The sequence below is a fragment of the Oryx dammah genome, unplaced genomic scaffold (assembly GCF_014754425.2).
Source record: "Oryx dammah isolate SB20612 unplaced genomic scaffold, SCBI_Odam_1.1 HiC_scaffold_4, whole genome shotgun sequence".
In the NCBI taxonomy this organism is placed as follows: Eukaryota; Metazoa; Chordata; class Mammalia; order Artiodactyla; family Bovidae; genus Oryx; species Oryx dammah.
The window spans coordinates 82,166,692-82,189,186 of NW_024070188.1; the positions used below are offsets into that span (position 1 = coordinate 82,166,692).

Genomic DNA, 22,495 nt, shown 5'->3' on the forward strand with positions numbered 1-22,495 from the left:
GGAATGAGTCCGCTGCGGTATGCGATTGCTTGAGTCATAGCAGACACTGCTGGCTGCTGCTTCTGTCTTGAGCACCTTACCATCTGTCTCCCTTCAAAGACAGCCTTGACTGGGGGGAGATGGGGAAGGACACGGACAGGAAATTCTTTGTACTTAATCTAAAATCCTGGCGGCTGCAGCTTGAACTCACTTCCACATTTTGCTTTCTACAGAGATGAGAAAACAGCTTGTCACAGCCCTCTTGTGTCGTGCACGCCTTGTGAGGTCACCTCCCAACGTCCCCTCTATCGAGCCATGTAATTCCTATCATGTCGACTTTGGGCTTGTCCTGTTTCTCTTTGGAGAAGCAGTTCATGGGATACATGGCTTTAAAGAGTATACCCCTCCTTACCTTAATCAGATGAGAATCCTGAAAACTATTCCAAGAGGGTTCTGTGCTTCATTTATCTAGAAGTGAGGATGGTCTATGAACACTTACAAATAAGTAAGAAATCACTCTGTCATGTCTCTACCTTATGCTGCCAGAATGGTACTCCTGAAACACAGAACCCAGAATGCAGTCTGCAGACCCTGAAACCCGCTTCCCACTTCCTACATTTCATTTAAGGAATGAAGTCATGAGATCTACCGAGTGATGATCAGGAATAGCTTCTGTCGAGTAGCCCAGGTTCATGCATGTTGATCTGCACCTGCCTAGAGCCACCCTTCCTTAATTAGAGGCTGCTTTGATGGATTCCTGCAGAGCTAAGGCACATAGTGAGGAGTGGACCTGGAGTGGCCACAGGTTCCCTCTCACCCGTCCTTCCTGTTCTTCTTTTCATCCAGACTTTTCTGAGTGAGGTATGGGTGCTGTTGACCAGGCAGCATCAGCAATGACATCAATTTTAAAGGTCAAAGTTGATGAGAATCCAGGCAATGATAATGTCCCTTAATTAAGTCACCGTAGTATGGTGTGTAATTGGCCTGATTCGTGTGTGTTGGGGGTGGTGTGGGGGAGGGGTTTTGGCCTAAGGTGTTTGGAGAACCTTAAATTCAAGACTGATTTTATAAGGCAGTTGACCCTAAGGGATGATTTCAGGATCCCCTAAAGGGTTTTGTGTTTTAGAAACAACCTTCATTAGGTAGCTCTCTAAGTCCGAAAATGTCACTATTAGAAAGTTGTTTCCTTGGCCCAAGGGCTTCCCTGGTGCTTCAGATGGTAAAGAGTCTGCCTACAATGCAGGAGACCAGGGTTCAATCCCTCAGTCGGGAAGATCCCTTAGAGAAGGAAATGGCAACCCATCCCAGTATTCTTGCCTGGAGAATTCCATGCACAGAGGAGCCTGGTGGGCTACAGTCCATGGGGTCGCACAGAGACACGACTGAGTGACTAACACTTCCACTTCACTACTTTGGCCCAAGATTTTGTTATACAAATGTGAATATCATTCACTTACTCTATTCCTTCCATAGAGAGGAGCCTGCTAAGACAGACAGCAGGAGGTGAAGTGACTGTGGGTGAAGGCAGAGTGCCCCTCCGAGGGGCAAGATGGCACGGGAAGGTGGGGTAGGTGGTGGAAGAAAGGGTAAACCCAGCTGGAGCCCTCACGATTGGTTTTAGGATACTAGTGGCTTCCTAAATCAGTTTTTCATGGGTGTGGTCATTGATCATTTATGAGCAGGGACAGAGACCCAGATCTGTGAGCTGTGGGAAGAGCCGGGCATTGCAGTTGGACACAGCAGGATTTGCATTTGGTTCTACCCCTGTACAGCTGTGTGGCTCTGGACAGTTCTCCTAACCTGTCTGTTCCAGGCCTTGCTTGCTGTCTTTATCTGCCATATGGAGGTGGTAAACGGTGGTAAACTGCGTTGTGTGTGTTAAGAGCGTCTCATGCAGTGTGAGTTTCAGGCAGAGGGTGGTGGGTGGTAGGCACTCAGTAAGCCCCCTTTTCTTATCCATTTCCCTCTCCCATTTTTATACTTTAGAGTTGGTTTATACCAGATGGTTTTTTTTTTTTTCTGGTGTATAAATGCTGACAGTTATTGTGTTGAGACACACTGATGGTACTTGATCACTGGCAGGAGGAGAACAAACAAACTCTTGCACAGACACACTTGGAAACTGATGGGGTAAGCGGAATGCATTGATGTGCATTTGGTTTTGACGACTCAGAGGGATTTGCCTCTTGTTCTTCTTTACTTTCCTCATCTTATTGGAGCTCCTTGAGGTTCTCAATGTCCCCCTTACCCTGGGCGGATGCACCATTTGACCGCGATTCTCATGTGACTTAGAAATGATTCCATGCTGTGTTCAAGGACAGAGGTGAGACAGAGCAGGAAAGAACAGCGAGCGTATTTATGGATTGTTCCTCCTCTCGGATGTCAGTAATGAACGGGAATCATCTTCAGACCGAGGTCATTGTGTGTGGATTGAATCACTCGTGCACAGCGGAAAGCATGATGGTGTTAGGGCTTTACAGATCTCACACTAGAGACTGTCTGTCCAGGATCGACCTTTCCTGAAGGGAGGGTTAGAACTGAACTGTAAAGACAAGCGTTGTTCACACATTCATTCATTTGTTTTCTTCCTTAGGAGAGTCATCCCACCATTTCGAGGTGTTGGGGTCCTTGCTTTGTTTCCATAATATTTTGGTCAGGGTGAAGAACAAGATTCTTGGGAGTGATTTCTGCTATGGCAGGAAATGGGGACTGCAGCCACAGAAGGCCAAACCCATGGCAGAAAAGGGGGGTAGGTTTTCAAAGTGAAGCCTTAGAAGAAATAAAGGAAACGGAGGAAAGGGAGCCCCTGTCCTCCAGCCAAGAAAATCCTGCAAAGTTCCTTGTAGGTGAGGAAGGGTTCATGAGAATTAAGGCAGAGTTGCCATGACTGCTAATTTTAAATACCCAGACGCTCACTAGTGGGCTGTCCTTACTGTCTCCTCAACTCAGAATTTCCCCGATGGCATTAGGCTTTTTGTCCATGATTTCTCCCTTCTCACATTTACAGGACCCTCACTTCTGATGTTGGGGGAGAAATGCTTTCTGGGGGTTGCTCTGTGCCTGTCCTCTGACATTGTGTTTTTGTCTCCAAAGTGGACACTCTTTCTCAGTGCCTCAAAAATTATGATATTCATACTATATTTTTTCATTCCTTGAATTTCTTTAGTGGGATCCCAGAAGTTCTCCCCTTCTCTTATCATTTCCCTCCTAAGGCAGTGGGGTAATTTTGGGAAGAATAAGTGATGTATGTTAGCATCAGCTATACTTACTTTGTTCAGAATCTTCATTAGTGTTAAAAATCACATACTAACCAATCTATGTGTTGTCATGAAACACTCCCCTTTCCCTCGTTTCTATGAGAGTCTAAATTCATTTTTCTAAGTGTTCTGAAGTTTAAATGTTTCTGGGTTTTTTAGGTCACCTTTTTTGCCAGCTGAGAATGCCTTGCATTAGTGAATAATCAGTTTCAGATCCAGGTTTGCCCCGACGTTGACTGTTGTGTGAAATTTACCATATATTTATACGCATTGTGTTGCGATATCAGTTATATTATGAGCTGAGAGATTGTGTTTGACAAAACATTATGTTTCATTTTGGTTAGTTTGGAAAACCAAGAACACTGTTTTGGAACTTCATCAATGAAGGAAAAAATGTTGTGCTTCTTGATAATTTTTCTGTCTTCTTCTGGGACGGAATATGGAAACATTTAAATTAGCGACCTGCAGCTGAAACCAGAGGTTTGCCTGTCTTTTAAGATGTTGATCTTGATTTGTTTTCTTTGTGGAAATGACTGATTCTCTTATCCCCCTTTAGATACAGTGGATATTCTTCCTGATCATGAGAGTTTTATGTTGTTCTTCTCAGGGTGGCTTTAAAGATTGTCCAGCTGTACCATGCCAAATCCTGAGAATTTATTTAATATCTGAATGCTTCTGGAGAATATGTCAGATTACTATTTTGTTAATCTTGTCGTAGCAAGGCAACACAATCAAGCTGGAGAATGCCTAGCGTTTATTTTGATTTGTTTCACTTTGGGTTTAAATTTGCCACTCACAGTTCCCTGAAATACATAAAAGGTTGCAGACTTGGTATGTTTGCTTTGAAGTCACACTATAATGATGTCCAAACATGATGGTACTTAAAGTCTTTAGGATCAGACAGAGGGAAAGTCGTTTGCTCTTTCACTAACCATGTCAGAGAATGTTGGAAAGAAATTCGTTTTCCCAGTCTGCCCTTCTCGCAAGTTGATAGTTGCGCTGTTTGCATAGCTGACCACCCGCTGAAGCCAAGGCACGTGAAACTGCTGTCCACTAAAATGGGCCTGAAAGTCACGTGGGACCCACCCAAAGATGCTACTAGTAGATCTGTGGAGCATTACAACATTGCCTACGGGAAGTCACTGAAAAGTCTTAAATACACCAAGGTGAATGCGGAGACGCACTCCTTCCTTATTGAGGATGTGGGTAAGTGACCCTCTGTCTTGTTCCCGGTCAGAACTAACTGTCCATTTCCATTCTCCTTCCATTCTCAGGCTGACTATTTGGGAGACAAAAATGGCACCCAATGGTTCTTTGGTTCTTGGGTAGCCAAGGTTAAGAGCCTGTTAAACAACAGCCTTCATCTTGCTCATGGGCTTCCCATCCTGCATTTGAATTCCTGGATCTTTCTCCAAATTGATGTAGGAAACAATTCTTAGTTTCTGGATGTGCTTTTGGAATATACGTTGATTCTTTTTTAGCTCATAGAAACTTGACTATTGGACAAGTTTGTAGTCTGACCTTGAGATTTCTAATTTATAAACCAGTTTATAATTAGGGTTAGTTAAACAATGTGTCCCTGTAGGGGTGTAGGGTGTGTCTTGCTTTGCCACGTCTGATTCAGAGATATAACATTTCTCCCCGTTAAATTTGCTTCTGGAAGTTTGGAGTATTTAACATTTTGGCTAAATATATCGTTGTATCAGTGCAGGTGTAGGTGGTTTTGAACTTAAACTTTGAGCTGCCTCCAGGGGATCCTCTGTATCCCCCTTTCTCAGTCCCTCTGGCCTGAGACCCCGTTTATTTTACAGTCATCCCATGCTCCAACCTTAAGATGTATCCTACAGAAGTCATAGAAGTCAGCACCTGTGATAACCAGGTCCCCCGGCCACGTTAGCGTTCTTCTGCTTTCCCTCAGTGGATCAAAACCAACTCGTGGCTCTTTCCCGTCTTCATGGCTCCAGCTAAACGTACATTTCTCTGAATCTCCTCCATATCACTAGGGCCCCAGAATCCGACTGTGATGTTAAATGGAGATTCTATCCCACAAAGGCACGAGCAGGGTCCCAGTTTCTTACTCAACCCTTGGGTGAGGTTGACTGCAGAGAAGAAAAACATGCAAAAATAAAGCCCTAGAACTCACTGAAAACCAGAGTATCCCCATCCCTCCCCTGCACCCTGCCCCCGGCAACTTTCTGATGAAAATCAGAAGTTTTCTGAAGCGAAACAGAGACATTTGGATGAAATTTCTTTGAAATAGGAATATGCTCAGAATGAAGAGAGAAAGTGCTGGCGAGGCCTGGTTTTGCTTTTTGTCCAAACCTACAGCATTTCCCAGCTGGTCCAGCAGGTCGTGCCAAAACTTAAACGCCACCAGGTCCCAGCCCAGTCAGATAGAAGGCAGACCAGTCTTGAGCCCAGTAGGGGTCCCAGATGTGTCACTGGTCCTGGACCCCTGGCTTGAGAACTGAAGTTTTGCGAAAGGAATGTTCCTCACTGGGAGAAGTGCAATGATCATTATTGCCTTTGACAGAACTCTTACCTCTCCAGCTCTTTATCCCCTCAAATGCCCACAAACTTTCATCTCTTAAAGGAATTGGCACCTTTGCTTATCTTTCCCATAATAATAATAATTCATTTTGAGGAAAACCAGCACTCCAGAGTTTTGCTTTTCAAAACTGTAGGTTCAAGGTACCCTTGCTTTGTAACATGGTGCCCCCCGATCGGCAGGTTTTCTTTTGCATCCCAGCAATTTCAGGATATCAGCTAGAGACCTTCATTATGTAACCTTGATCCCTAGATGCATTGTCAAAAAGTGTAGTCCAATTATTTCAGGCGTAGCATTTCCAAGGTCTCGGGAAATGGTTTTTCTAGATCTTTTGACTATTTTTGTTGAAATAGTCAAAGAAAACCTGCACACATAGTAAGGGAAATATTTTATTGTGAAAAGAAGAAAATTTCATGAGGTTCTACTTAATGCAGTGTTGATTTCCCACGTGCTAAATTTCTTGAGTTACATGGAAATGTTCTCACAATTTTTTTGAAGGTTGGGAAGTTTTCTTTGTCGTTACTAACACTGTAGGTTAAAACATTTAGTGGACCGTGTGTGTCTGTTTCCTACATTGATTTCATGTTAAAAAAAATTCAAAAGCTTATTTTTGTTGACTGCTCATGAATCCAGGTTTATTACACATGTCATGTGCTTTGTACTAAATCGATTTTGTGTTCTTTTGGTCAGATGTGCTTCAGTTGCCTGAGACCAATGTTAGTGATTTTGATTAAGGCTATAGTTAGACCAGTTTCTTAATTCGGATTTTTATATTTGGTTATAATTGGTATGAGGAAGACAGTGACTTAAACTGTCATTCTTGGAGATTTGAAACGGTGGCTTGACATGAACCGTGTGTTTCAGAACCGGGGGTAGTGTACTTTGTGCTGGTTACTGCAGAAAACAGCAATGGAGTGAGCCGTCCCGTTTACAGAGCGGAGAGCCTGCCTGGTAAGTCTTTACCTTAGAATTGGAGGCTATGTTTTTGTGACTTAGACTGGGAAATTCTTTGCTTCTTCAGGTCAATGCAAATTTAGAAATCATTAAGGAGTTCCCGAACAAGAAATCTTTAGACTTGTATAGCAAGCTGAAAGATTGAAAACTAGGAGAGATTTATCCCTTCTTCTAAAGTACTTTTGATACAGGTTACTAGCGCTTTGTCTTAAGTTTGGGGGTACTCACTACAGTTAACCACGTATAAAAGACCGAAAATATGGGTTGTCCGTACAGTTTAGGGGTCTGGTCACTTGCATGGCCCAAGCAGATCCCTTGGAAGATTGTTGAGAAGACCATTGAAATGTACATTGAGGGATGCAGTGAAGTGTGGAAAATCCAGTAGTCCTCCTTTCTAACGATCAAGTTGCGTTTTCCTAATTTAGGAGGTGAATGGATCAAGATTGATGGTTTTCCCATTAAGGGTCCAGGACCATTTAATGAAACCGTCACAGGTACTACTTGCTCATTCGGTTCATGTCTTCACTGAAGCACCATCTCGAAAGAGGGCTGTGCTTCTGTCACACACATGTGCTCACAAACCTTCATTTAGTTCCCATCGCTAAACTAACACACACGCCGCACAGTTTTGGTCAATCTGCACTGCACTGGATGGACCAGACTGCAGCCAGTATTGCTCATTCCTCACCGCTCTTTCATGTTCTGGTGTGGGAGTATGTCCTTGTCTACATCCGGGGATGCTGTTGCTCTGTTAACAGGCAAATATGGTGGTTGAGATGGCAGTCCTGGCCTGATGAGGATATTTACAGCTCTTCTGTGTGTGGATGCAGAAATGAATGGAGCCCACCAAACAGTGGCTTTATTGGGTAATATGCTGCATCCAGGCTTTCTCTCCTTTCTGATGCATGGGATAGATACTTTGTGATCTGTTCGATAACCTGCCTCCCATCTCTGCTCCATATTTGTATTCATGTGTGTTTTATCATTTGGATGTGGATGTTGTCTGACCGTATCGTTTTACTTGTTGAGAGAAGTGTTGACATTTCTTGTTGTGTCTCTTGAATATGTTTAATTAATGGTTAAATAGTAATGCAAAATGAAAGCAGTTATTTCAGAGTGTGCCTAAAGGCAGTGTGGCAAGGTGTGGTGTTTTTAAATACACCAATCTGGTATTATTGTTGAGAGGAAGGTGAGTATGTTGAAACTAGTGACCATAATCTGCCTCTCAGGTCAGATCTGATGGGTGTAGGCAGTTTTCAAAGACCATTTTATAAAAATAGGGAATGGAAGAACAAAACAGCCTGAAAAGGAAACTGAATTTTGGGAAAGGTGATGTGTTCTTGTTCAAATATGCTGGACTTAATGTAATGGACCTGTCTTATAGGTGATTGGTGATGAGGGCAAGAGGGAGGCCTGGGTTAGGAGCCATGCTGAAGAGTGAGAGTTGGAGTAGGAAGAGTGAGGAGAGGCTGAGAATTAGGAGAGACAAGAGTAAAGCCAAGGATCAAACTCTGGAAGACATGAACAGTGAAAGAGTCCAGAAGGCAGTACACCTAGAAAATGTGCAAAATAGGAAGGGTGTTTATTTCAGAGGTTGTCTACTCCTACAGACACACATGTAAACATTCACACCTTTGACTGACAGATATACTGTGTCTTTGAGCCTTATACTTTGTCTTTTAAATAACCATTTTATTTTTAATCATCTTCCTGATAAAGTTTTTGAATGGCAGTTTTAGAATGCATATTATTTTTTCTTAAGTAGTTCATTTCTTATGCCATCTTTAATAAAAACAGACTTGTGTGTGTGTGTCCTTTCTGAGTAAGCATGTGGTATAGAAACCCTGGGAATTGAGAATCACAGCCCAGTTCACTACTGGATTTATGACTGTGAGATCCTTTAACCTCTCTCTGCAGGAGCCTCTGTGGGTTCTTGATGTCAAAGAATGCTCTGCCATAATATATAACACTGTATTTGTCATACATGGTGCTAAGAAGGATCCTGGAAGAAATTTTGCAGTGTATGATGTAAAGCAGAACTTTAATAAAATGCACATCCAGAATGAATAGATTTAGCTCCAGAAAAAAAAAGACATTTCATTGTTAATTAAAATAATAAATATAATTTATGAGAAATTATCAATAAGTGACCAACTTTGTATCTGTACCTTTTGAAATAAGGCCTGGTAAATATGCTATGCTATTGAGGAATGGTTAATATATGATAATCCCATTAAACAAAAGAACTACTTTTGATTTGCACATCAAACATGGTAGAATGAATAGTGTCTTGCACTTATATACAATGCTTTTTCCCTCAAATGCATGTACAGTCTATTTTGATTTAATAAAATACAGTCTTTAAATGCAAAAAAAAAAAAAAAAACAAAACACCCAAGAAACCCAACAACAACAAAGGAAGGGATTTGTCCTAGAAATGCAGATATTATCATCTGCATCTGGTGTGAGGCCCCAAGGGTTGGCTCTCATGCTTTGATCTGTAATACCTCACGTTCTTCCAGTGTTTATTTGAAACTAGAGGAAAATCCATTCTTTTATTCTGCTGGAAACCGTGGATTCCGTTCAGATTTCAGAAGGCCTCTTTGCTGGCTGGAAATCTATCTTGACCTCATTGTCTTTACTTAAAAATAGGACTTTAGTTATGTAATTAATTCGTTCAGTGCCTGTGGTTTTCCAGGCACAATTCTGGGTGCTAAAGATATAATAGTGAATAAGATTGACAAGGGTTTGCCTTAAGACTATATTCTAGTGGGAAAGAAAGACAGTAATTGTTGTTGTTAGGTTGCTAAGTCATGTCTGACTCTTTGCCACCCTATGGACTGCAGCACTCTAGGCTCCTCTGTCCTTTACTATATCCCAGAGTTTGCTCAGATTCATGTCCATTGATGGACATGAATGGAATGGTTAGTGATGTTATTTAACTATCTCATCCTCTGCTAACCCCTTTCTCTTTTTACCTTCAACTCTTCCCAACTTCAGAGTCTTTTCCAATTCATCGGCTCTTTGCATCAGGTGGCCAGGGTATTGGAGCTTCAGCTTTAGTATCGGTCCTTCTGATGAATATTCAGGGTTGATTTCCTTTAGCATTGACTGATTTGATCCCCTCGCTGTCCAGGACTCTAAAAAGTCTGCTCCAACACCACAACTCAGAAGCATCAGTTCTTCAGTGCTCAAGCCTTCTTTATGGTCCAGCTCTCACATCTGTACATGACTACTGGAAAAACCATAGCTTTGACTATATGAATCTTTGTCGACAAAGTGATGTCGATGGCTTAGCTTTTTAATATGCTGTCTAGGTTTGTCATAGCTTTCCTTCCAAGGAGCAAGCATCTTTTAATTAATGAATGGCTGCATTCATTGTCCACAGTGATTTTGGAGCCCAAGAAAAGAAAATCTGTCACTGCTTCCATTTTTTCCCCCATCTATTTTCCATGAAGTGATGGGACCGGATGCCATGATCTTAGTTTTTTGAATGTAGAGTTTCAAGCCAGCTTTTTGACTCTCTTCTTTCACCCTCATCAAGAGGTTCTTTTGTTTCTTTTCACTTTCTGCCATTAGAGTGGGAAAGAAAGACAATAAGCAATGTAAGCCGAGAGTCAGGCATATAATCCATATGAGTTTGGTAGGGATGCCATAACAAAATATCAGAGACTGGTTATCTTAAACAGTAGATATTTATTTCCTCACAGTTCTGGCAGCTCGAAGTCCAAGATGAAGGTGTAAGCAGGTTTGATTTCTCCCCAGGTCTTTTTCTTTGCCTTATCTTTCCTCTGTGGCCGTGAACCCTTGGCTTCTCTGTGTCCAGATTTCTGCTTCTTTTAAGGATACCAGTCAGATGGGATTAGGGCCACCTTTGTAGCTTCATTTTAACTTAGTCACCTCCTAAGGCCCACGCTCCAAATGCAGTCCCATTCTGAGGTAATTTGGTTTAGATCTTAAACATAAAAATTTGAAAGAGGAGGGAGACAAAGTTTAGCCTGTAACATGATCATAAATTCCTTGAAACATGAGCAGCACTGTGATACAGAACAAGGTTGCAGCACCAGGCCGAGACCCTCTGGGACTGTCTGGGATGCCACATGAAGGGGATGAAGAATGTGTGGTGAGTCCTGGAGGCGGGCAGGACCTGAGTGATTTTCAGATGGTCACTCATACAAATGTGGACGCTCTTATGGGGCTAAGCAAAAATGCAACTCTAGGGCAGAAGTTTTGGCTTCCTCTGGTCACTCATCACATATCTTTTGTTAGAAAGTGGTCTTGGTATTTAAATGTAAACTCTCTCCTGTTGAGATGTAAACCCATATCCCTTTGTTTTGTCCTTGGGGAAGAGATGTCACAAGTCTCTTCACATATTGGAATCCTATTATTCAGCTTTCCTGCAGACTTTTCTGAAGTTGTTTTAGCTTTTCTTCTGTGACTGGATCTGGGTAATCTGCTCTGTGCAGAGCCGGGCACTGGGGGTCAGGATGAGAACCACGGTCCATCTCTGCTTCCAGCCAGGCCATGGGCTCGGAGGGCAGTTCATGGGCTTTCACCGAGTTGTTCATCTGGGAAATTTTAGCTCTCAATAGGCTCATAAGTATTTTTAGTAATGTTGTGGTTTTCTAAAAATCGAATCCTTTGTGCTTTCCTCAAGCGATGGAGCCCACACTAGACCCAGAAGTGAGATAAAAGTTTGATTTATACTTCATATTTTCTTTCCATTCTATTTTAGTTCATGAAACTTACTATTTTTTTTCTTTTGACAGTTAAATTACAGCTCAGACTCAAGTTTAGCGTAGCGTTCACGATTCTCTTAGGCCATTAAAAATTATTGATTTCTGGCCGTACGGGGTCTTCTGTGTGCGGGCTGTTCTCTAGTTGTTGTGCTCGGGCTTCTCACTGTGGTGGCTGTCTTGCTGTGGAGCGTGGGCTCTAGGCCGCCCAGGCTTCAGTAATTATGCGATGTGGGCTCAGGCATTGAGCCCCTGAGCTCTAGAGCCCCGGCTCCATAGTTGGGGCACACGGGCTTAGCTGCTCCTTGGCACGTGGGATCTTGGGTTAGAACCCGTGTCTGCTGCGTCGGCAGGCGATTCTTTACCACTGAGCCACCAGGGATGCTCCCTCTTAGGCCATTTTCACCAGCATGAGTCCCGTGGTCCAGCCATCCCCTTCCTTATCTCGGTCCCCACGACCTCCAGGCTGCTCCCCAAATCCAAACAGCTTGAAGGCACATGGATCATTGTGCGCATCTCCACACGTGCGTCCCGGACTGCACAGCTTCGGTGCTGACGACCCATTGGACAGTCTCCACTCCTGTCCCCGAGGATGGAGCTGCTCCCTCCAAACCTGGGTTCATGAAATTCTCGCTTCTTCAGAGCCGTCATGTCATTAGATTGTCCAGGCTTTGGGTCTGTAGACACTTCCCATTGCCAGACTCCAGAAACTGTCTCCTGGCTCATTTCTGGCTTATTTTATCTTGATGCCGGCATTTCACCACACTCATGTCAGCACGGCCATGGCAGCCGCCCCCTCTCCCTGGCTGTCTGGTTTTCCCTCCTGAGTGCTAATTGCTGAGCCTGTGGGAGAAATAAGAACTAAGCTCATCCACCTTGTGACAGCTTCCTGTAGCTGGTTTTCTAAGTTCATCTGGACCCTAGGTTTTGCTTGGAGATTATTCTGTTTGTCCTTTCTTGGTTTCCTTTCTTTCTCTCCGAAACTTGGCCGTTTTCTTCAAGTTCCTTCCTCCACCTGCCTTCCCCTCCTGACCTGCCCTCCCACCTCACCTTGCTCCCTTCTCCCTGGGAAATAAAGTTCATCAGGGTGACATCTCTTGTCTCCCCTCCCTTGACTTCTAAGCCCTCATGGCTTCCTTCCCTTCTCCTGGCTCTGAGGAAAGGTTGCTATTACTGCTTCTCTCTCAGGCTGACTTCATATACAGAGAGCTTCTTTGCAAGCATGGTTAGGACCCAAGGGCTGTTCTGGATTCATCTTTGGAGCCCTCCCCTCCCCTGTAGGACCTGGCTCAAAAGCTAATTTGGGCAGGTGTCAATTATTTGACAGTGAGACTGTGAGACCTGAAAACTGAAGCTTGCCATCTTTCACTTCTTCCTTGGCTCGCCTTTCATAGGACGTATCTGTGGATGTGCCAGGAAAGACGTCCAGGCATGTGTTCTGGTCTTTTCTATCAGTAGTTCATCAGAATGAGCACCCATCTTCAGGTGCATTTTCTTGCTAGTTTCTTTATGTCGACATGAAGTGGAGTGAAGTGAAGTCGCTCAGTCGTGCCAGATTCTTTGCAGCCCCATGGACTGCAGCCCACCAGGCTCCTCTGCCCATGGGATTTTCCAGGCAAGAGTACTGGAGTGGGGTGCCATTGCCTTCTCCAGAGGATTTTCCTGACCCAGGGATCGAACCTGGGTCTCCTGCCTTGTAGGCAGACAGTTTACTGTTTGAGCCACCAGGGAGGTCCCTATGTAGATGTGACTGATGTGGAATTTGAAAACTCTAACCCTCCTTCCCTAATCTCTTGGTTTAACAGCATAATGAATCCATCCAACCATAACCATCTCCACTGCTGACTCTTACACCCCAGAGTCACGCTCAGTCAACAGTGAGACCCTTCAGACGTCTCAGCCATACAATGATGGGGCTCCCCAAAAAGGCTCCAGGGTCCTTTCTAAGAACCCTCTCAGGTTCTAAACTTCCTTTTAAGGTTCTAGGGTTCCTTTCAGCTCTAGCATTTCATGAATTAACAACACTAAGGCACTCTGAATGAGTGATCTGAAGCTTGGTAAGCCGTTGGGAACCATTGCGGAGAAATGACTGTTTGTCTTGGTCTCCACCCTACTTAGAATGTTTTAGGCCAGCAAATCCCGAACTCATCTTGGCCAAGGAAGAAACACTGAATTATAGATTCTGGGTGTTGAGGTTGTGAGTGAATACACAGAGGTGCACAGGATAAAGTATCACCTCCAGTGATACACTGGAAATGCTGCCTTCCTTCTCTGGGTGCAAATGGCAGGCTTTCTGCCAAATGAGCCAAGGAGACGCCATGTTAACTCACTTAAACTGACCCATGTCAGTGTGACTGGGTAAGAGGAGCCGCTGCAGCGCGGTGAGAAGCAAACCACATCCTCCCTTGCGTCTGCCCTACGGGCACTACCCTGTAATCTGGAGCCAGGTCCTGGCTGCAGTGGGCCAGACTTGAGCTTTAAGTATTCCCCGCTCCAAAGTTTTAAAATTAATTATGAATCAAAGACCGTCCTCTTTTCATATACTATTTTCAATTTAAAAAGTCTCTGGCCCACATGGAACTAATAATATCTATGACATTATTTTTCTCAGTAGCTCTCTCATGCAATTATTAGATTTTTTAAAGTATGCAGTTTGGAGGGCAGACTTGGTTTCTAGCTCCTGACCTGCATGGGTGAGCTCCTTGAGGGCAGGGCAACAATGATTTACTCATCTTTGTATCTCCAGAGCCTGGGTGGAGCACAAAATAGGCGCTCAAGGAACATTTACTGGGTGAAATGCTTTTAGAGGCTGCTTCTGCTCCACACCTGTGCCCAGGAAGTTGAACTGTGTGGCAGTAGCTCGGGCACCTCCATCTCGTTCAGCCGCTGACTGTGGGGGTGGCCCCGGCAGGCCGCTTGGTCGCCCTAGAATGGTGCTGTCACTAGTCAGTGGTCCTGGTTCTTGCTCACTGAAGGATGGCCTTGAATGCATTTGGAGGCCAGAGTTCCTCAGGGCTGGTTGCTCTGAGGAGTCAAGTCCCCTTGCTGTGAGCTCACCTCCCTCCATGTTCAGATCTTTATCCTTCCATGGCTCAGATCTCTTTATCTGGGTGCTGGTTTCCAAGCCGCCTCTCACATTAGAATGTGGTTCAGTTCAGTTCAGTCGCTCAGTCGTGTCCAACTCTTTGCGACCCCATGGACTGCAGCATGCCAGGCCTCCCTGTCCATCACCAACTCCTGGAGTCCACCCAAACTCATGTCCATTGAGTCAGTGATGCATCCAACCATCTCATCCTCTGTCGTCCCTTTCTCCTCCCACCTTCAATCTTTCCCAGCATCAGGGCCTTTACAAATGACTCAGCTCTGCATCAGGTGGCCAAAGGATTGGAGCTTCAGCTTCAGCATCAGTCCTTCCAATGAATATTCAGGACTGATTTCCTTTAGGATGGGCTGGTTGGATCTCCTTGCAGTCTAAGGGACTCTCATGAGTCTTCTCCAACACCACAGTTCAAAAGCATCAATTTTTGGTGTGGTTAGAATGTGGTTAGACTTCATCAACCTCAGAGCCCATTCTTTCATCCTAAGAAGTAGGCAAGAGAGGCTTGCGTACAGATGTTCTTGGGCGGGACTCCTGAGTTCCATACCAGACAAGGATGCTGTGGGAAGGACTCAGCACAGGCCACCTGCCTGGAGGAGGCAGAAGTGGTGGGAAGCCTTCTCAGACACCAGGGCTGAAATCCACATTTTGCGGTGTTTCATCTCCCTGTCTACACTGATGAATGAGAATATCTGTGCATAGCTTTTCCTTTCAGTGAATCCTTAAGACGCAGATGACGGGGAGCGAGGCCCTTCCCTCCAATGGACAGGTGCTTGCTTCAGAGGCTGAGGAGTGGCTGCTTTGACGGGGTGGGCAGGGGCTGTGGGTGGCTGGGAAGATGAACTGTCCCCACAGTCCTTGTGTGTGGGCCTTGAGTGCAACATCGGCCAACCTTGCCCTTGTCTCCTGGAGGAACCTGCAGTAGTTAACAAACCCAATGTCTCGGTGGAGCCAGCATCTTGGGGGCTGGGTGCCATTTTCTGAGTATCCGTCACTGGCTTTTCTTTTGGTGTCTGGGGGCAGAGGAGGGCAGGGTGGAGCGGTGGGTGATGCCCCTGAAGAGGGATGCAGCTTCTTATAAAGGATCTCTGGGCGGGTAGATGTCTTTCCCGAAAGAAACCACTTTCTTTGCTCAGTTGTCAACCTATTCAAGTATTATAACTGGACCTTTCATTTGCAGGTGACATGTTGGATAGCACTGAAAACTGAGCTAACCAATAGCCGTTTAGCAGAAAAGGGGCTTTCATTTCTAGAAGACAACTGCGTCGCCGACTCTTTGGCTCCCAAATGAAACAAATGCAGAAGAGCTTTAGACAAACCAAGCCACAAAAACCTGGGAAAATTTTTCCTTAGGACATCTAACACCCTTTTCTCTTAGCTTACCTCGACCAGGAGGTTGTCTCTATGTCCGCAGTGAGGTGAGGAAACGCCAGAGGTCCGCATTTCAGCCGTTGAGGAACTCAGAAAAGGAGGCTCGCTTCCTTTGCTTTCTGGGTTCCTCCGGGGTGCTCAGGAAGCACAGCTGAAAACTGAAGCATCAGCAGATGGGTCCAGATCAGAGGCTCCAATGGTGCCTTTTTTCATCAGGTAAAGTTTCACAGAGGAACCTTTACAGCTGGTCCCCTGCAGGATTTCCCCCTCTTGCCTTCCATGCTCAGTCAGTGGGGGCTGGGCCAGGGATGGGGAGCAAGGGAGCTGGGCCCAGGCCAGGGCTCACCCCTGGTGCAGGTGGCTGAGGACCTTGGCAACTGATATCGCTGTTCCAGGCTTATCGCTGAGCCACTGCCCTGAGTAGGATGCAGGGACCTTAGCTAGCTCTGCCTGTGCAGCAGTGGAGAGACTGCTGACCTAACGAACAGAGAGAGTCCCCTCAAAGGTCTTATGATCTGTGAGACTGAGGGACGTGTCCATGCAGATGGTTGTAGGACCACTGAATTCCCGTGTAGAGTTTGCCTGCGTTGTTAATGTCTTGCTGGCCACTGTCTCGGGGTGACTTGGCCTCTGCCGCCTTGGCCCTCTGCAGTGACATTGGTGGTGTAGTCTTCACTGATATTCATATCACCGCTGGGATTATAGGACCTTTGGGCTTCCCTGGTGGCTCAGACGGTAAAGAATCTGCCTGCAACACAGGAGACCTGGATTTGATCCCTGGGTTGGGAAGATCCCCTGGAGGAGGGCATGGCAACCCACTCCAGTATCCTTGCCTAGAGAATTCCCATGGACAAAGGAGCCTGGCAGACTACAGTCCATTGGGTTGCAAAGAATCAGACAGGACTGAGTGCCTTTCACTCACTGGGATCAAGGTCAGTAACTGTTGACCTTTTTGGATGACATCCTGGAGCTGCCGGTCATTCTTTGAAGCTTCTCAAACTGGGTCCTCAGAACTTGAGAGAACATTGCACTGCCAGGAGAGCATGACGGGAACCATTTTCTTGGTAGAGACACCAGGCAGGTCCAACGGGAAGTGTTTTCTTGGTGGCCGGTCATTTAAAATGTTATTTTTGACTTTGAAGACAAACCAAAATATTATAGGGTAGTCTATAAAATTCAAATGCAATTTTGGGATAAAACCGAGGTTGTGGATCAGTTACCAATGCTCCAGGCTTGTGGGGGCCGAGTTTGTTTTCTTCGTTGTTACATGAACCTCGGTGAAGAGCGTGAGGGGCTCTGTTCAGTGGTAAAGTGATCTAGCACTTTTGTGAAACAAACAGCCAAGTCAAACAACATGGTTGGAGTGGAGTGGTCCCAGGGCAGCTGGAGCATCTGCTTTGTTTCTGAGATGGTCCTGCTGGAGTTTTGAGGACCACGTTTGTGGCTCAGATGCTGGCAGCCCTATGCCAGCCTGTGGGGTTGGCCTCTGACTACACTGTCCCTGGGTTCCCTGTGGCTTCCTCCTCTGGTGACAGCCAGGATGTCCCTGCGTAGCCCTAGGAAGCAGGGAAGAGGAATCCGTGAAGAACTGGGCAGGGGGTGGCAGAACCTTAAACTGATGGCTCTGAGGTTTGTTTGCTTTGAAAGTTAGCTTTACACGCTTCATAAAGGGCTTCCACAGCCCTAACATTACTAACATCATTAGGAATTGGCATTGATTTGCTTGGGGGCAGTCAAGGTTCTTTGTTTTTCTTTCAAGACCTTCTCTTTTCTCCCCATCCCTGAAAAAGCAGCAAGAATGGACTGACTTTGGTTGATGGCTTGGGGCGCTGTGCTAGTGTCTCTGAGGGATGCTGAGATACGTCCCTGTCACTCTGATTCTCCCCTTGGTGTCCACTCTGCTTCCCCGGCAGGCAGCCAGGCCCTTGGAGCCTGAAACATGGGTAAATGTAAGGGGAACGGTGTGATGGATGGCTTCTGATGGGACAAATGGACCCATGTTCCCTGGAGGGCAGCCAGGCCCTTGGGAACTTAGCCAGCATCTTCTGAATGCAGGGATGCTCATGACATGGCAGTTGTAAATAGACGGTGATGCCTGGCTCTGCAGACCAGTCCTTCCCCAGGGGGGCACCCAGGGGGACGCTCTCCCAGATGGGCACTTTGTGTATGCCACAGTGTGGCTGCGGGTGACCCCAGCTCTGCAACCACTGTGAGCTTCTAAATAGGGGTGGAGAGAACCAGGAATGCAGCCCCCAAAACCCTGGGTTCCAATGCCAGCTGAGTGCCTGATGCTGTCTGGCTTGGAAATTCTCCCTTACTCTCTTGGAGCCTCACTTCCATTGTCTGTAAATGGGGTGTTTATTGGTTTATCATGGGGATGCTTGTCCAGTGCCTTACCTGGCAGGGATCCAGTCAATGATGAAGGTTGGTGATGCTCTGATAGACACTGTTTTGAAGTGAAGGCATGAGATTTCCTTTCCCCCTCTTGGGTTTCCCTGGTGGCTCAAATGATAAAGAATCTGCCTGCAATGCGAGAGACACAAATTCAATCCTTGGGTCAGGAAGATCCCCTGGAGAAGGGAATGGCAACTCAGTCCATCATTCTTGCCTGGAGAATCTGGTGGGCAGAGGAGCCTGGTGGGCTACAGTCCATGGGGTCGCAAAGAGTCCAACATGACTGAGTATCTAGCACTCTCTTGTTAAATAGCTGGGCTTGTCCAAATACCGCAATTCAGTGCATCATTAAATGTATGGAGGGCTTTGATTGGAGAGGAGAGTGGGGCATTAAAGGAAGACTTTAGAGTAAGGGTTGCACATCTGGTTGTGGGGGAGAAGAGCTCTGGGAGCCTTTCAGAGCTGTTGCAGGGGGACTGAGTGTGGGAATTCACCCGGGAAGAAGGAGCCTGTGGCAGACCGAGGCTGTCAGGTGTTGCCAACCTGCCCGTACGCTGGCCTTGGCCAGCATTGGTGGGGAGGGCACCCAGACTCAGTGTGGGGGCAGCAGGCGTGTGTCTGGTTCCTCTGGTTGAGACAGCTGGTGTCATCCCCACCCCCCAACCCCCGCACCCGAGGGCACCTTCCCTCCATCCCCGTCACCTCTTCCTAATCAGGCTGTTTCATCTCAAGTGCACAGAAGCTCCCGAATCTCACCTGTCCTGGGTATAGGTGGGAGGGGGTGTGTTTCCACAAGTGCCCCCGCCCCCCGCCCCCTGCCAAGGTGTTCTGATGCACAGTGCATTGTGAGGACCGTGGTCTAGCCTCGTGGGCTGGATTCCCACTCGCCCTCAGACCAGCGTCCCTGGTGGCCTTGAGGTCTGATGCCTGGGAAGGGTGGGGAGGCCGCCTGAGGCCGAGGCTGGGTGAGGGGAAGGGCGGCTCTTACTCTCCCGTCTGTGTGAAGCTTGGAGGCCAGCACAGTGGGTGTCCGGTGGGTCAGTGGGACAAACCACTTGCTCTCTGAAGCTCTAGACTGAGGGATCCCTCACGTTCTCCTGGAAATAAGAATGTCCTGCTAGGTGAGACCAAGCCAGGGAAAGTGGTCACCAGACAGCCGGGGCCATGGACTTTCATGCCAATGAAGAGGAGGGGCTGGCTCAGAGTGGTGTGTGGCTGTGAGATGCTGACAAGGACGAGCAATGGCACTTTCCACTTATGGTGCAAACAAAGCCACCTGGATGTCGACAGCCTCATGTATGAGAAGGCTTTCTGAGTAGAGTCTTAGGCAAGAAGTCCACTTCTTTTGCTCCTGTCTGGTTCTTTGAAAGTGAAAGTTGCTCAGTCGTGTCTGACTCTTTGCAACCCCATGGACTATACAGTCCATGGAATTCTCCAGGCCAGAATACTGGAGTCGGTAGCCTTTCCCTTCTCTAGGGGATCTTCCCAACCCAGGGATTGAACCCAGGTCTCCCTCATTGCAGGTGGATTCTTTACCAGGTTCTTTGAAACACATTTTTTTTTTTTTTTTTTTAGTGTCCACAGAAAACTCTGTGATGCAACCACAGCTCACCTTCTGAAAGGAGCCGCCGGCCCACCATGAATCTGATAAAAGAGGGTTTCTATCACAACTGATCACAAACACAATGAGCACTTAATGTGTCCTTGATAGATGTCAGGACAGTGTGAATTACAAAACCCAGTAAGAGAGACACTGCTTGACCAAGCAGGAAGCTGAAGTTCGAAAGGCAGTGAGACGTAGACTCAGATTCAGACCCTGGCTTTCGAGCCCATGGAAGCCCAATTCAGAAGCTACACGTTCAATAGCGCTGAATTGTAAATGGGCAAAGAAAGCATCATGTTGAATTTTGGAATTTTTTTTTGTGTGAAAAGAACAGATCTTTTTGACTCCTTATGATTTCAAAATACTTGCCAATTTGCATAGCTGGCGATACACATCAGGGGAGATGTTCTAATTCTGCCTGGCTTTCAGATGTTTGTTGTAGTTTACATGGGAATCATTTCACCTCACTGACGTGCTTAGTGGATGGTGTGTGATTAATCGCTGTAGGTCTTCTGAGATCAATTCATTCTGAGCAACATCTACCTGGTTGAATGGTCTCCAGAGCAATGGAGGGAGTGTGTCTTGCCAGGTTTAAAATATACTTAGCACTGGTGGATGTGAACAACATTCCTCTTGGCAATGGTGATTTCCTGTTTTCAAGAGACAAGGCTTACAGGGATTTATTAGAAAATTTTCAGAAGGCTTCTGTGAGGCTATCACACACAGCTTAGAGAAAACACTTAGGAAATCTCATTGCAAGTGAACTTGAACCATATGAACAGATTTTCTTCATGTGTACATCAGCTTAAAAGAAGGCTCCCAGAAGATCTATATAAGATCTATAAAAGCTAATTGACAGTGTGTTTCATCCAGAACATTAAAGAAAGGAACTTTTCAAAGTATTTGAAAAAATTGGGGTGGGCTTTAGGGCTGTGTACAGTGGAATGACCTTGTCATCTCACTCTGGTTTCTAGAGTCGGTGGCCTTCTCTGGTTGCTAAGGGCAACCTGCTGAGTAGCTTCTCTGGTTCCTTAGTTATACTGTCTGATCCACTGAAAAAAATGTATACATGCTGGCTGGGTCCCTTCTCTGTTCACCTGAAACTATCCCAACATTGTTCACCGGCTATACCCCAACACAAAACTGTTATTGTTGTTCAGCTGCTAAGTTGTGTCCAACTCTTTATGGCCCCATGGACTGTAGCACACTAGGCTCCCCTGCCCTTCACCATCTCCCAGAACTTGCTCAGAATCATGTCCATTGAGTCCCTGACGCCATCCAACCATCTCATCCTCTGTCGTCCCCTTCTCCTGCCTTCAGTCTTTCCCAGCATCAGGGTCTTTTCCAATGAGTCAGCTCTTTGCATCAGGTGGCCAGAGTATTAGAGCTTCAGCCTCAGCATCAGTCCTTCCAGTTCAGGGTTATTTCCTTTAGGATGGACTGGTTGGATCTCCTTGCTTTCCAAGGTGTTTAAAAAAACACCCAAAACACATACCTGCAAATGTGAGGCCTACTGTGCAAGGCAGTATGCTCACACTTGGAAGGGGGCCTGTCCAGCTTAGAACCCATGTTTCACGTTTATTAGCAGAAGAGGTTGAGGGGCTGGTGGGATGGCATGAGTGGACGGGGTCTCAGTGGATGAGCAGGGAGACTGGCATCAGGGTGACTGCATTCAGCTCGCTGCTTGGCACTTAGCCATGTGGCCTTGGGTCAGGTACTTCACCTCTTGATCCTCAGTTTTCTTGTGGGGATTATGATATCTGACTTCCTTGCCTGGGAGATGTTGGAAGGACAGTTAAAATGAACCACGTGAGAGCTTGTAACCAAGTGTGAGGTTCTCTGTAGAAGAAGCAGCGTGGTTGGTCATAGGGCTAGCCTCAGCCCTGTTACCAAAGCTTGCTCAGCAGGCCTGGCTTTGTTCCGGAACCCTGGTGTGGAGGGTTGGATGGCAGCCCAGAGCCTGGGGCGGCAGAACCTATGTGGTCCAAGGGGGCCGCTGCTGTCCCTGCCACTGGGCAGTGTGGCTGAGATTTAGTGGGCCTGGCCTGGGTCAGGATCTCAGGCCAAAACCTGCTTCGTCCGGGACGGAGTCCCTTGTTCTTGGAACCTCCCCCATTCCTCTTCCTCAGGGACCCCGGCACTTCAGGACATCCCAGTGGTCTTTTTCCTTCTTTCTGTTTGTTCGAAATTTTGCTCTTGAGTGTTAGGAGTTATTCTGGAGCATAGGCCCACCGCTCTCCCCAAATGAAGAAGAAGTGTTAGTCATTCTTTGAGACCCCATGGACTGTAGCCCGCCAGGCTCCTTTGTCCATGGAATTCCCCAGGTGAGAATACTGGAGTGGGCAGCCATCTCCTTCTCCAGGGGATCTTCCCGACCGAGGGATTGAATCCGGGTCTCCTCCACTGTCGGTGGATACTTCACCACCTGAGCCACCAGGGAGGCCCCAAGGCCCCGAGGCGAGGCTTGCTCTCCACCGACGCTGGCTCCACTGTAGATGAGCTGGCTGGGTCTCAGGGCAGGGCTGGGGTACAGAGCTGGGACGCCATCTCAGCTCA

The 22,495-nt window shown here is 46.5% G+C and overlaps 1 protein-coding gene across 3 annotated transcripts in view; it reads left to right on the forward strand.

The window, feature by feature from the left end:
* The window catches only part of FNDC1 (fibronectin type III domain containing 1), a 112,086-nt gene that overhangs the window by 24,194 nt on the left and 65,397 nt on the right, over positions 1 to 22,495 (forward strand). For 2 of the 3 annotated variants that reach the window (XM_040238914.1, XM_040238915.1), the window contains exons 2-4: positions 4,248 to 4,442; positions 6,649 to 6,735; positions 7,164 to 7,232. The exons of the other annotated variant lie outside the window; for it this stretch is intronic. In XM_040238914.1, coding sequence (XP_040094848.1) covers positions 4,248 to 4,442; positions 6,649 to 6,735; positions 7,164 to 7,232 — 351 coding nt within the window. The remainder of the gene's footprint in view (positions 1 to 4,247; positions 4,443 to 6,648; positions 6,736 to 7,163; positions 7,233 to 22,495) is intronic. 3 annotated transcript variants of the gene reach the window in all.